Below are 14,788 nucleotides of genomic sequence, written 5' to 3'. Positions count from 1 at the left end.
CATGCACTTGCTCATATATATGCACATGCATACCCTCTTCCTGCACCTTCCTTTTACCCTTCCTGTCTCAGGCATTACCCCCTCATCCCTGGAAACGTACCTTCAACCCTCAAATCGCCACTCTGTTCTCACAGGCAGCACCTCCGCCCCTCATCCTAACAGGCATCCAAATCCAGAACCGCTCCACTCTTACAGATATCTCCTTGGCACTGCACCATGATCTTCGCATGCCTGAGGTCGCATCAAAATATAATAACACAGTAGGAAAAAGTTTGGGTAACACTGGTCTGATTCTAAGACTGTACTTTCCTTAACCTAAAATGTCAATTCATTTTTTTCCCTAGCTGCTGGTTTCAAAATGCTTTCTGAACTGATAATAGAAATAAGGGTTTGCTAAGTTGAAATTATTCAAACTGGAGTTTAATTCAACTAGTAATTGTCTAAAAGAGATAAAGAAAGTTGGAGAGCAATGTATCATTAGACATTAGCTGAGGGGAATAGTTCAGTGGGTCTGGGTGGATGGCGGTGTAGAAGAGAACAGCAAATATGGCTATATGAGTGTAAATATTACTGCTTGTAAAGAGTTTGATTCTTGGTTTTTTTTCTGAAAGGTGAAACTGCAGGAAGCAATAGAGTATGAAGATTTAGAAGAGAAGAACTTGAAGAAGACAGTTGCACTAAATTTGAAGAAAGCTGACAGGTAGGTTTGTGATTGTAGAAGGGCATTGAGACCCACACTGGTAAATAAATTATACACTGCGCAAACATGCATGCTGCAATTTAAACTAATTCAGCAACCTTTCAGAGCAGGCAACATCTAAATGGCAGTGTCCTTTTTTTAACTGAAAAACTGAAAGAATTGTGGATGCTTTAAATCAGAACCAAAAGCAGTTGTTGTTGGAAAAGCTCAGTAGGGCTGCAGCATCTGTGAACAGACATCAGAGTTAATGTTTCGGTTCCGGTGACCCTTCCTCAGAACTGATGGTCGCTAGGAAAATGTTAATGTATATGCAGAAGATGGGGTGGCGGTGGGGGTGTTGGGGGGAGGTGTTAAGGGGTCAACAATAGGTAGGGATAGACCCCAAAGAGAGAGAGAACAGTTGGACAGGCAAAGGAGTTGACAACGATCTGGCTAGGACAATGGTTAACTGTTAATGGAGACTGTTAGTGGTTGACAATTAGTAGTGTGTAACGGCAGACCACCACCCTCTTCCCTGGCTAATATCTCTGTCTCTGATTTGCTGTAGTTTTCCAGTGAAGCTGAACGAAAGCTAGAAAAACAACACCTCATTTTTCAGTTGAGGACCCTGCAGCCATCCGGACTCAATGTCAAGTTCAATAATTTTAGGACCTGAACTCCCATGTCCCAATCCTCTACCCCACGTGCCAAGCCTTGTTATCACATAGCCTGCCATTACATATACCTGTTGTCAGCTCCTATCAGCCTATGTTAACAGCTATTCAGTCTCCTAACCAGATCATTAGTCATTCCTTTGTCTGTCCAACTGTTCTTCTGTTTCTTTAGCCTCTACCCCATCTATCGTTTTTCCCCTTACCACCCCCCGCCCCTCACCACCACCACCAACCCCATCTTCTGCATATAAATTGACATTTTCCTAGCTACCATCAGTTCTGAGGAAGTGTCACCGGACTCAAAACGTTAACTGTGATTTCTCTTCACAGATGCTGCCAAACCTGCTGAGCTTTTCCGACAACTTCTGTTTTTGTTCTTTTTTTTAATGTTGGTGGTAATGGTGGATTAGGGGATAGGCCAGGCCATGAAGTTTCAGATTGTGGTTGAATGCAGTTCTGCTGCAGCTAACGTTTCACAGAACCCGATGGATGCCTATCGTGACTTGCTAGATCTGTTGGAAATCTAACCCAGTCAGTACTTGTAGTGTCTGACATCGTGATTGAGGGTAGCCTGTCCCCACAAAGGCTATGCAATCTTTCTCCTGCCAACACTGTCATGGACAAATTAATCTACTTTAGATAGATAGGTGATGATGAGAGATAACAAGGTGTAGAGCTGGATGAACGCAGCAGGCCAAGCAGCATCAGAAGAGCAGGAAGGCTAACATTTCGGGCCTAGACTCTTTTGCCTCTTGTTGGTTCCTTCACTGCCAACTGTAGATACAGTCAGCAGCCATACTCTTTAAGACTTGGCCAGCACAGTATGTAGTGGTGCTACTGTGCAACACTTAGTGGTAGAAATTGAAGTTCTGCACCAGAGTATATTCTATGCCCTTGCTATCCTCAGTGCTTCTTCCTAGTTGTGTTCAACAAGGAGGATTGACTACTTGAAGGATGATGGTTGGCGATAATCAGCAGGGGGTTTCTTTGCCCATGTTTGATCTGATGTCATGAGATTCATAGGTTCTGGCATTAATGCTGAGGGCTCCCAGGCCTTCTCCTTCCCACTCGTATACCACTGTGCCACCACCTTTGATAGGTCTGCCCTGTAGCTGGGGTAGGCACAGTGAGGTGGGACATTATCTGTAAGGTACCTCAATATCACTATATCAGGTTGTAGCTTGAACAGTCGGTGGGGCAACAGTTCCAATTCTGACACACATCCCACATTAAGCTTATAAATGTGAATAGGCTCAGAAGCAATTTGGTCTATCGTTGTCCTCGGTCAATAAAGATATGATCATGTTAATAGAAACCAAAAGAACTGCGGACGCTGTAAATCAGGAACAAAAACAAAGTTGCTGGAAAAGCTCAGCAGGTCTGGCAGCAATCTGTGAAGGAGAAAACAGAGTTAACATTTCGGGTCCGGTGACCCTTCCTCTGAACCACATTGTATTGTGACCACATTAATCCCATTTTCCAGCTTTTGGCCCTTGAAATGTATGGTAGTATACGTCAGTATTTAAATACTGCTGTGAACCGTTTTGGTTCCCTCATCTAAGAAGGGATATAGTGACATTAAATGCAGCCTAGAGAATTTTACTCAGTTTATCCCAGGCATTGAGGGATTATCTTATGAAGAGAAGTTGAGTAGCATGGGCCTGTACGTGTTGGAATTTAGAAGTGACTTTATTGAAACATACAGGATTCTTCAGGACTTGATGGAATAGCTGTGGAAAAGTTGTTTCCAGTTCTCTAATTATTTTATCAGTGTGTGGTCAACTTCCAAAACCAGGAATCAATGTTTCAGCGTGCCGATCAGCTTGCGAGGAACATTGAAGCCGCCAAGCGGCTTTAAAGGAACATTAGTTCTTTCCTCTTTTGGAGGAAGTCCAGGACCGGAGGGCATAATCGCAGAGTAAAGGCCACCCATTTAAGACAGAGATGAAAAGGAATTTCCTCTGTCAGAAGATCATGCATCTGTAGAATTCTTTACTGCAAAAGACTGGGTTGCTGAGTATATTCAAGGCTGAGATAGACAAATTTTTAATTGGTAAAGGAATTAAAAATTATGGGAAAAAGGCAGAAAAGTGGCATTGAGGATTATCAGATCAGCCATGATCTCATTGAATGGTGTAATAGACTTGATGGGCTGAATGGCTTACTTCTGCACTTATGTCTTATGGTGTTGTGCTCTAAATGTTATGAGAGTTTCTGACTCAATCACCTTTTCAGGTAGTGATTAACAGATTTCCACCATCCACTGAATGAAAAACATTTTCCTCAGCTCTCCTCTTAGCCTTCCACCTCTCACCTTAAATCGATGTCCCTGGTTATTGATCTCTGAAATAAAGGAAAAAATATCATCCTAACAGTCCCTCAGAATCTTCTACACACCTATCAGGTCCCATCTCAACTGTCCCTTCTCCAAGGAAATCAACCTCAGTCTATCCAATCTTTCCTCACACGTCAAACACTCCACCCTAGGCAACATCCTGGTAAACCACCTCTGCATCTTGTCTAGTGCATTCACATCCTCCCAATAGTGTGGTGTTTGGAACTGCATGCAGTACTCCAGGTGTAGCATAATCGTTTTTTTTTATACAGTTCCTGCATTACCTCTTTGCTGCTGTACTCTGTATCCCATTTTGTGTGCCATCATTGTTTCCAATGCTTTGGTTGATGCCATGTGGGTCAGTCTAGTTTCAGTATTTTTGGCAGTAGCTTGCTAGCCCACTTCAGAGTCGGCCATATCACTGGGGGTTTGGAGTCATGTTTGGCCAGACGAGGTGAGGAATAACAAATTTTCATTTGCTAAAGGACATTAGTGAACTGGATGTGTTTTCATGACAATTGTTTCCTGGTCACCATGAGAATAGTCTGAATCAATCTCAGATTCGTAGATTGAATTTAGATTTCACCGGAAGCCATGGTGGAATTCAAAATCGTCTCTTCAGAATATTTCCGTGACCTTCTGATTATTAGCCCAGTGACTTTTATTTGTGTTTTTTTCTTTCCAATTCTATTTGTCACCATAAGTGGTTACTAGGAACTTCCTCTTTTGTGTCAGCTAGGCAAATCTTTCAACATTATTTTAGTGCTGCACAAATTTGATCTGTCAGTTGAACAAGAGCTTCCACCCACGTTCCACGTAGTGAACAATAGAGTCAGACTTTGCTTAAATTGCTGCCCAGGCTAACATCTGTCTCTTTGTGTTGCACATCTATGCCCAATGACATTAAAGTCCCCTCTCTTTGTGAAATTTTAGGGTTTTTAGGGAAAGCTTGTAATCCGATATTAAAATGTTTCCTTTGCCCCCATCCTCTGTGACAAGAGGAGCACTAGCATTATATTCAAGTAGAAATGCTAATTATTGTCTCTATCACAGCCTTCTTTCATGTTGGAAACAAAGAGTCAGGCTGCAACTCAAACGTTTCCACTGTGACATTAATGGCATCTTTCTGGGTTTTGGGAGACTAAAGATCTCCTTATGGACTTAGAAACAGCTGTTGTTGACTTCAGGTCTAACCAGACAGCACCTCCATCGCAAGGCAAATGTGACACCCCTGCCTTGATTTTTAATCATTGATGTGCACAGATTAACTGTCAGAGTGAGTCCAGCATGTCATTGGACACCTGCTATTTATCTGAAATTTAAAGATGTAGTCCCAAAATATAACACTCCTACAAAACAGTTCTAAAACATAGTTGTCATCAAAACCTCACACTTGTATCAGTGATTACCAATTGAGTTGTAATCTTAGTTCATGTGCAGTTACCATTGAGCTACAAGACATGAAATCCATGGAAAAGGTGCTCCATATAGCAGTCCAATTTAAAAATTACTGAGGATATTTACAAGTTTGAGGGGGGAATTGGTGAAAAGGGAATCTAGAGAGAATGAGTTGAAAACTAGAAAATTGCACAAGATGAACAAAACTGGAGAGTGAGCACATGAGTCAGGACTGAGAACGTGCACTTCCTAAAGAGTGCAAGTTAATAGCATCATTCCCCATAACAACTCCAGCATAAGACTACTTTTAGCCTCCAAAAAAATGTTTTGACATTCTAAACTTGAGTTTGTACAGTGGGGCATCAAAAGCAGTTTGGATGTAATCAGCTCAAATTTGTATTGTTCCTCATGAACCTATTAATATATTTGTTTTGCCACATGGGTTCAGGTTCTCTTTGTTTCTAAATTGAACAGCAACTGTTTGAGTTATCATGCTAATTACCATGTGTAACATCACAAATGCTAATATTACCATTATTTGTGGAGGGAATGGAACTGTTGCAGTTAAATTGAAGATTGAAATCTCTGCTCCGTGGACTATTTGCATCATCTTGTCTGGATGGTGCAGAATTAATTGAATAACATTTGAATCTTTGAGGGCAGTGACTAATTCAAACTATGCTAGTAAACAAAATTTTCTATGATGCCATACCTCAACAAAAATTTACCAGAAAATTGTAAGAAAATCTAGCCAGCAACAAGTGTTGGTCTTATACTATAAGGTGTCTCTCTATAATTACAGCCACTGCAATTTATTGTGTAATAAGTGCATTCTGTCTTGTTTGCAGATGTTAACTTTGTAAGAGGAGCAAATGTGTGAAACCTGGTGTCATTCTTTGAAACTCTCAGAATGAGCTACATTGAATTGAAGTTCGAAAAGTTAGGAATATAGTAATTTCTAGAGACCAGTGTATCTTGTTTCTTAGTGTTCTGGCAACATCTCCTTTTAATGCAACTAAAATAAAGCACAGCTTCAGGTTTGGTGAGTTTCAATCTTCCTTCTATTTTTCTTTTAGATATTTCCATGGTCCAACCCCTGTTCAGTCTCAACATTACACATCTAGCCAGGATATCATTAATTCAGTGCACTGTATTCGACAAGAAATGGCAAATTACAACCCCAATCTTCCTCAGGTATGATCAATTAAAATAAGCAATAATATTTTGTTCTGAAATCCAGTTGTCTGTGTTTACCATATTCAATCAGCCAGAAAGTACACCGGAGTATAATCAAACTTGGCAAATGAAAACAACTACATTGAGAAATTGAGGCGTAGCTGTACCTATCGTGGATAACCTACTATCCTTGAACAACCTTATGGCAACCTCCCGTTCACTCAGGAGGCACTATAGGAGTATCCACAAAATGTGAACCAATTCCAAAAGGTGCAAAAGCTTGCTTCTGAGACAATTCACAGACTATCTTCATTATCCTTGTCCTGAAGGGCCAAACTGGAGATTGTGTTCATAAGGATATTAGATGCACCATTATAGGCATTAAACTTCTTAATTCTTGATTCATACTGATTTCCAATCAGCTCTGTAGCTTGGTGAAATTTCAATGTATGCTGGTTGAGGGCATCATTTGTTATGTGGCTAAATTGTAAAATCAGAATTTTGTCTGTTGTATTCCTGACCAGTATCAGAATTAAGAGTGCACTTGGAATGCACAAACTGGTCTCAGGACCAGGGAGCTAAGGAAAAGAAAAGGACCCTGATGTTTTGCTCCTGATTGCTGTCTGGAGACCTCTGGGGAAAAGCTTCTGGATGTGTAAGGACAGGCCTGCACTCTGTATCATACAGCCGAAATATCCAATGAATACTCAGTATCCAAAATCAGGAATAAAACCCACAAACTCTTCAACCTGGAAGTACAAAGATAGCTGATGCATAGATGTACCACCATCTTTGAGTTGTACGTCTGCAATCAAAATCATATAATCCCCACAATGTGGAAACATGGCTTATCATTCTGACTTGAAACAATGTCACAATTCTTTCAGTTAACATGTCAAATTTCTTGGACTACTGTTAGGATCGTAGAATCATATAGTACAGAAGAGGCCCTTTGGCCCATCAAGTCTGTGCTGCCAAAGCTACACTAAGTCTATGCGAATTCTGCGTATCCAACTTTTAAAGGCTATGAGGTTTTCTGCCTGAACTACCCTCCCAGGCAGTGCATTCCAGGACCCACCACCCTTTGGATGAAAAATAGGCTCTTCTCAAATCTATTATAAGTCTCCTGCTTTCTACCTTAAAATTATGCTTCCCTGTTATTGTCCCTTTGATTAAGAGGAACAACTGCTTTCTATTCATCTTGTCCATGCCCTCAATCTCCATCAGGTCACCTTAAATCTTCTCTGCTCCAAAGAGAACAAACCTAGTTTACCCAGCCTCTCTTCACAGCTAAAATACTCTATCCCAGGCAACATCCTGGTGAATCTCTTCTGAATCCTCTCCAGTACAATCACAGTCCTACAGTGCAGAGAGCAAAACTGTACCTAGTACTCCAGCTGTGGCCTATCCAATGTCGTGAGCACCCTCATATTCTTCCTGTGAGTCATTATTAGACTTATCATCTAAAGATGCCTGGTGATCTTCCATGTTCTCACCTAACATTTCTTCTCCCTTCTGTATTGCCAAATTGGACAGCCCATACCAAATGACAATGATCAAGAAAATACAACCTGATGGTTATAACAGCACTTTTCTATAAGCACTGTTGATGTGCTTCGACCACACAGACTGCAGCTGTTCCAAAATGTAGTTCAATACCACCTTCTCAGGAGGAGCTGGGGTTGGTTTAAAAAAAAGCTGGCCTTGCCAGATATGCTCACAACTCATGAATGAATTTTTAAAATTGAGCAGTTGAGCAGAACACCACCAGAATCTACAAAACGTAATCACAGTACAGTATCAGGACAGGAGAATAAATTTTAGGAAGCAAGAAAGGCCCAAGATTGGTATCCAGATCAAAGCTCAGTTTATTGTGAGATTGGTAAAGGAGCATGAGGTCAAATTGTTTGCTATCTGAAACTGTTGTCTAATAAGGGATAATTTCCTGTTTCCCACTCCGTTTAAAGGAAACCTGGTCCTCTATGTGAGAAGTTGATACAATGGACTATATTTCATGCTGTTCAGTCCATATGCAAAATACTTCCAATAAATCATTTTGGCATTCTGGATTGATTCTGCTAAAGTAGGAAATGGGAGCAAAAATAAGTTGTGCACCCCTTTTAAGCCCTTGTGCCATTCACTAAGATTAAGACTGATTTTGACCTCCATTACAATTTGTCACTTGGACCCCATTCTCCTTGATTTCCTAGAGTCCAAAAAAATTGTCTGTCTCAGCCTTGAGTGAGCTCTTAGAATGGGGCATCCACAGTCTTCTGTGGTGGAAAATACTAAGATTTCCAATTCATTGAGTGAAAAGCTTCTTCTTAAATATTGACTCCTTAACCTGAGATGTCCCTGGTTCTAGACTCTGTAGCCTGAAGAAACAATCTTGCAGCATCTACTCCAATAAGGCTGCTCAGAAGTTTCAGTATGATTGCCTCTCATTCGCTTAGACTTCAGCCTATATGGGCCAAGCCTACTCAATATCTCATCCCAGGAATCGATCTCGTGAAATTTTGTGGCACTGCCTCCAATGCGATATATTTCGCCTTTGACAAGGAAATAAAAATTGCATAGTACCCAATGTGTAGTTTCACCAAGGTCATGTATAATTGTGGCAAGATGTAATTTTCTATATTCTAGTTCCCTGACAGCAAACACCAACATACCATTTGTCTTCCTAACTGCTTGTTGTATCAGTGTGCTAACTTTCTAAGTTTATGTGAAGTTAAATCTCTCATGAAATCAACATTTAAAAATTTGACAATTTGAAAAATATTCTGCCTATCTATTCCTCCAACCAAATTAGAGAAGTTACATAAGACATGAGTCCCATCGAGTAGCTGACTGAATCACATCACAATTTCATCCAGCTGTTGATTGTAGACAGTGCGCAAGCAAGCTGTACTCGGTGAATCCGTAATTACAAAAACCAAAGCAAAATATCAGTTGGGAGACACGCTGCCACTATTAGGCAGCTCTTGCTGGTCAAACCTTGCGTGTGCTAGTAACTATCTGAACGACTAATTTGGTAAAATTAGTTGAGCTTGTAACATAGCTCATTTACCTTTGTTAGAACATTCAAAAGCAAGGACCTGTGCTCTGCGAACAAATGAAATATGTCCAAGGTTTGCATCTTTTCCTTCGAATAACTTGGAAGCATGTGGAGCCATGTAATGCCTTGCTGCTTTCTTTAACAGTACCTCGAACGACAGAGTCAACTTAGCGAATTCATCAGCATTCCTTATGTTTTATGGTATAAGTTGTTGTGATCATTTGTGATTTGGCATCCTTCCATTCTTCCTGAGGGGTGCAAGGTGAAAGCTTCCGCAGGATGTCTTTCTCAGCAATACTCATGTTCTGTACGCTAGTTTTTGTTCCTTGGCAATCTCATAACTCAGATAATTTAGCTAACAAGGCTTTAACGTGGTACTCTAAAATCTTTTGAAAATTCATATACATTACCAGCTGCAGTATTCTCATGAGCCTCATTGTTGCTTCATCAAATAATTCAGTCATGTTAGTCAAATCTGATTTTTCTTCAACAATTCTGCTACTGACCACCATTTATTAACCATACTTTTCCAATGTTCCAGTTTATCATCTCTAATAGCTTCCACCATAGGTAGTAAGCTGACTGGATTACATCTGAGAGTTTTTTTCAATTTCCCCTTGGATGCAGCATTTGCTGTCCTCTGACAGCAGCCCTATAATCTAAGGAGGATAGGAAGGTTGTGGCCAATGTCTGTCCACTCTTCATTCCCTGTATGATTGAGGATGGATTCCACCCTGACTGGGTGACTTTTCTACTTTGAGGCTTATCAGCCTTTTGAGAACCTCTTTTTATCTATTTTAATTCTATCCAATTTCTCTACTTGTACATCTTTATTGCCATGTTAGCACTGTCGTCTTTAGTGAATCCAGAAGCAAAGCATTTATTGCAACTCTGGCCCCCACAAAAATATTTCCTTGTTAGTAATAACCCTGATCTCCCTTTTTGGTGTCATTTCACTATGATATTTGAAAGCAGCTTTTGGCTTCTGTTTTTGCAAAGAAGCCAAACTATTCTCATACGGTTTGCCTCCTTACTTTGCTTCTGACTTAGGTTTTCTAAATTTGTTCACTGTATTATGTACCTTCTATTTGTTTTAAGCCCACTTTTATCTGTCTCATTTTAATCTGTTGGCTGGATGTTATGACTGACAGCATTCGCCACTGACATGAAATAATTTGTCTCATGAGCTCAAGGCAGTTTCAGCAGCAAGAATTTTGACTGCCCTTGATGGAGGATTCCCTCCGGCATGGATTGCAGCGAGACCAGGCAGCATAGTCTAGTGTAGGGTAAAATGGCAGGCAGTTGTGGATATAATGTTCACCCAATGACATCATAAAAAGTGTGTAAAACAGGCTGCTGCAGCTGAAAGGTAAGTCAAGATGATTGGGAAATCATCTTAAAAAAGGAATTAAAATGTCAATTTCAGTGGACACAACTTTACAAAATTAAAAATGTAAACATTTTAAACTACAGTAATTTTGATCAGATGGATCATTTTAGAAAGTGATATTAATGTCTAATAAGTTGTGTTAAAAGGTCGTCAATTTACTTGTTAACAAGATTTATCAGATTTTTAAAAGGTTTTGTGTATAAAAGATCAATGTGTTTTATTTTTTAAAGTGGTACGTGGTGTGAGCCTTCTCATTGGTATTTGCAAGTTTAGCAAAGACTCTTTATGCTACTAAAAAACATAAATAATAATTAATTTGGAATTACTGGCTAATTTGCCTAAATCCACACTGGTTACGTACTGTTTGAAGTAGCGACCACACCCCTGGGGCTAATGCAGATTGATTCGTCACACCTTTCAATTCATGCATTCCATGAGTGGTGTGCCCTTTCTGATATGGAGTATCATGAAAGACTGAAACCATCTCCATTACTGACAACCTAATTTCTAGCCCTGTTTCTGTTGTCTAGCTTTGAATGCCCTTCAGTCAGTTAGCTCAGTTTGTGATGCAGAATGACGTGGGTTCAGTTCCCATACTGACTAAGTTTACCATGAGGCCCCACCTTCTCAACCTGTGCCCTTGCCTGAGGCATAGTGAACCCTCAGATAAACTACCACCAGTCGTGTCTCTGTTTCTTAAATGAGAAAGCAGCCCAATGACCCTCTGACACTGGTGAGTTTATATGAAGAAGATATTTGTACATATTTGAATGTTTTTTCCCCTCAATGATATTACTCCTGTCCATTGATCTAATAGTTACTTTGATCGGTACTGTCATCTCCACCCTCCCTACTTCTTTTTACTTTCCTGAATCTTTCCTCAATACTTCTTCCTGACACCAGGGATATGAGGCTCCCAGTAGCCCTCTCTGAATTGTGTCTGATATTTATATCAGGGTCTGATATGATGACTTTTGGCTCCAATTCAGCAAACTTATTTGTCACAATATTTATTAACAATATTTATATGTTATGTTTCCATTTGTGCACTTAAAATGTCATATAGACTGCCCTACACTTCTGGCCTGATCAATCTTATTTATGAACCACACAAGTGACAGGCAATGACCATTTTCAATATGAGAGAAATTATTTCTTTTCCCTTGATATTCAATGACAATACCATCCCTAATTATGAACTTCTTTTAAAATTCATCGTGGGGTCTGGCCATAACTGACGGGGGCAGTACTTATTGCCCATCCTAAATTGTCCTTGAGAGAAGTTTGTCGTTAGTTTTTTTTTCTTGAATCGTTGTAGTACATGGGGTATAAGCACGCCTACACTGCTGCTGGGGAGGCAATTTGGTGATGTTGACACTTTGTGTGATTTGAAGGGGAAGCTGCAGGTATTGGTGTTTCCTGCCTCTCTCCTAGGTGGTAGAGATCACAGGTTTGAAAGCTGATGTCAAAGGAGCATTGAGAAATTGCTGCAGACAATACACTCTATTGTAACATTGCAATATCGTACGCTGGTTGTGGAGACAGTGAATATTTATGGTGGTGGATAGGGTGGTGATCAAGTGGGCTTTTTTTTCTTAAAAAGATGTTGACATACTTGAATATTGCTGAAACCACACTCATCCAGCCAAGTCAGAAGTATTCCAAAACTCCTGCTTTGTGCTTTGTAGTTGTTGGACAAAATTTAAGGAGTCAGGACGTGAGTCACGAGGGCCACCGCCATAGAGCTATACAGCACAGATGACCAGATATCCTAAATAAATTCAGTCCCATTTGCCAGCATTTGGCCCAGTTCCCTCTAAACCCATCCTATTCATATACCCATCCAAGTTCCTTTAAATGTTGTAATCGTACCAGCCTCCACTACTTACTCCAGCAGTTCATTCCTTACACGTGCCACCCTTTGTGTGAAGAGGTTGCCCTTTAGGTCCCTTTTAAATCTTACCCCTCTCACCTTAAACCTATGCCCACTAGTTGTGGCCTCAACACTCCCCACCCCCCGCGCGCCCCCCCTCCCCTCCCCTCTCCCCCTCCCCCTCCCCTCCCCCCCTCCCCCTCCCCTCCCCATTCCCTCATCCATGCCCCTCATGATTTTATAAACCTCTATAAGATCATTCCTCAGCCTCCTTCACTCCAGGGAAAATAGCCCTAGACTATTCAGCTTCTCCCAATAGCTCAAACCTTCCAACCGTAGCAACATCCTTGTAAATATTTTCTAAATCCTTTTAAATTTCACAACATCTTACTATCGCAGAGAGAACAGAATTGCAAGCAGTATTCCAATAGTGACCTAACCTATATCCTGTACAGCCACAACATGACCTCCCAACTCTTTTACTCAATGCACTGACCAATAAAGGCAAGCATACCAAAACCTTCACTATCCTGTCTTCCTTTGACTCCACTTTCAAGGAACTATGAACATGCACTCCAAGGTCTGCTTGTTCAGCCATACTGCCCAGGACCTTACCATTAAGTGTATAAGTACTGCCCTGATTTGCCTTTCCAAAATGCAGCACCTCACATTTATCTAAATTAAACTCCACCTGCTACTTCTTGGCTCATTGGCTCATCTGACCAAAATTTCATTATACTCTGTGGTAAGCTTATTTGCTGTCCAGTACACCTCCAGCTGTGGTTCATCTGCAAACTTATTAACCATACCTCCTATGGTTCACATTCAAATCATTTATATAAATGGTGGACCCAGCACCAATCCTTATGGCACACCACTAGTCATAGATCTCCAGTGTGAAGAGCAACACTCCACCACTCCCTCTGTCTTTTACCTTTGAACCTCTTCTATGTCTAAATAGCTAGTTCTGCCTGTATTCTATGTGATCTAACATTGCGAACCAGTCTACCATGAGGAACTTTGTCAAACACTTTACTGAAGTCCATTGTAGATCACGTTCACCCACTCTGCCTTCATCAATCTTCTTCATTACTTCTTCAAAAAACTCAATCTAGTCAGTAAGATACAAATTCCCATGCACAAAGCCATGTTGACTATCCCTAATCAGTCCTTACCTTTCCAAATACATGTAAATCCTGTCCCTCAGGTTTCCCCCCAACAACCTGCCCACCAACGACGTCAGGCTCACCAGTCTGTAAGTTCCCTGGCTTTTCCTTATACCCTTTCTTAAACAGTGGCACCATGTTCGCCAACCTCCAGTCTTCTGGCACTTCACCTGTGGCTATGGATGATATGAAGCTCAGCAACGGGCCCTGCAATCACTTCCCTAGCTCCTCTCAGACTTCGAGGGTACACCTGATCAGGTCCAGGGGGTTTATCCACCTTTATGCATTTTAAGATATTCAGCACCACCACCACCTCTATTAAATGGACATTATTCAAGATGTTGCTGTTTATTTCCCCACATTCTGTATCTTCCATATCCTTCTCTACAGTAAACACTGACGCAAAATACTGGTTTAGTATCTCCTCAATCTCCTATTCCACATGTACGTGGCCTTGCTGATCTTTAAGCCGCCCTATTCTCTCCCTAGTTACCCTTTTATCCTTAATGTATTTCTAGAATCCCAATGAATTCTCCTTAACCTTATTGCCAAAGTTATCTCATAATTCCCTTTGCCCTCTTAAGTATACTCATACTGCCTTTATACTCTTCTAGGGATGCAGTGAATCCCTGCTGTCTATATCCCACATATGCTCCCTTTGTGTTCTTAACTAAAACCTCAATTTCTGTAGTCATCCAACATTCCTTACACCTACCAGCTTTGCTCTTCACCCTAACAGGACGGACTGTCTCCTACTCTTATTTCTGAAGGCTTCCCATTTTTCAGCTGCTCTTTTACCCCCAGACATCTGCCTCCAAACAGCTTTTGAAAGTTCTTGCCTAGTACCATCAAAATTGGCCCTCCTCAAATTTAGAACTTTAACTTTTAGAACCAGCCTATCCTTTTCCATCACTATTTTAAAATTAAGTGGATTATGGCCACTGGGCCCAAAGAACTTCCCCACAGACACCTCATTTACTTGCCCTCATTCACTTGCCCTGCCTTACTTCCTAAGAGTAGGTCAAGTTTTGCACCTTCTGTA

General features: G+C 40.8%; 1 protein-coding gene across 3 annotated transcripts in view; it reads left to right on the top strand.

The window, feature by feature from the left end:
* The window catches only part of gtf2h1 (general transcription factor IIH, polypeptide 1), a 69,585-nt gene that overhangs the window by 36,385 nt on the left and 18,412 nt on the right, over positions 1 to 14,788 (top strand). For all 3 annotated transcript variants that reach the window (XM_048545091.1, XM_048545090.1, XM_048545089.2), the window contains 2 exons: positions 612 to 700; positions 6,163 to 6,280. In XM_048545091.1, coding sequence (XP_048401048.1) covers positions 612 to 700; positions 6,163 to 6,280 — 207 coding nt within the window. The remainder of the gene's footprint in view (positions 1 to 611; positions 701 to 6,162; positions 6,281 to 14,788) is intronic.

This window comes from Stegostoma tigrinum, chromosome 17, assembly GCF_030684315.1.
Source record: "Stegostoma tigrinum isolate sSteTig4 chromosome 17, sSteTig4.hap1, whole genome shotgun sequence".
NCBI lineage: Eukaryota > Metazoa > Chordata > Chondrichthyes > Orectolobiformes > Stegostomatidae > Stegostoma > Stegostoma tigrinum.
The sequence above is the reverse complement of the archived record's forward strand: the minus strand, read 5'-3'. Positions and strand labels throughout refer to the sequence as shown.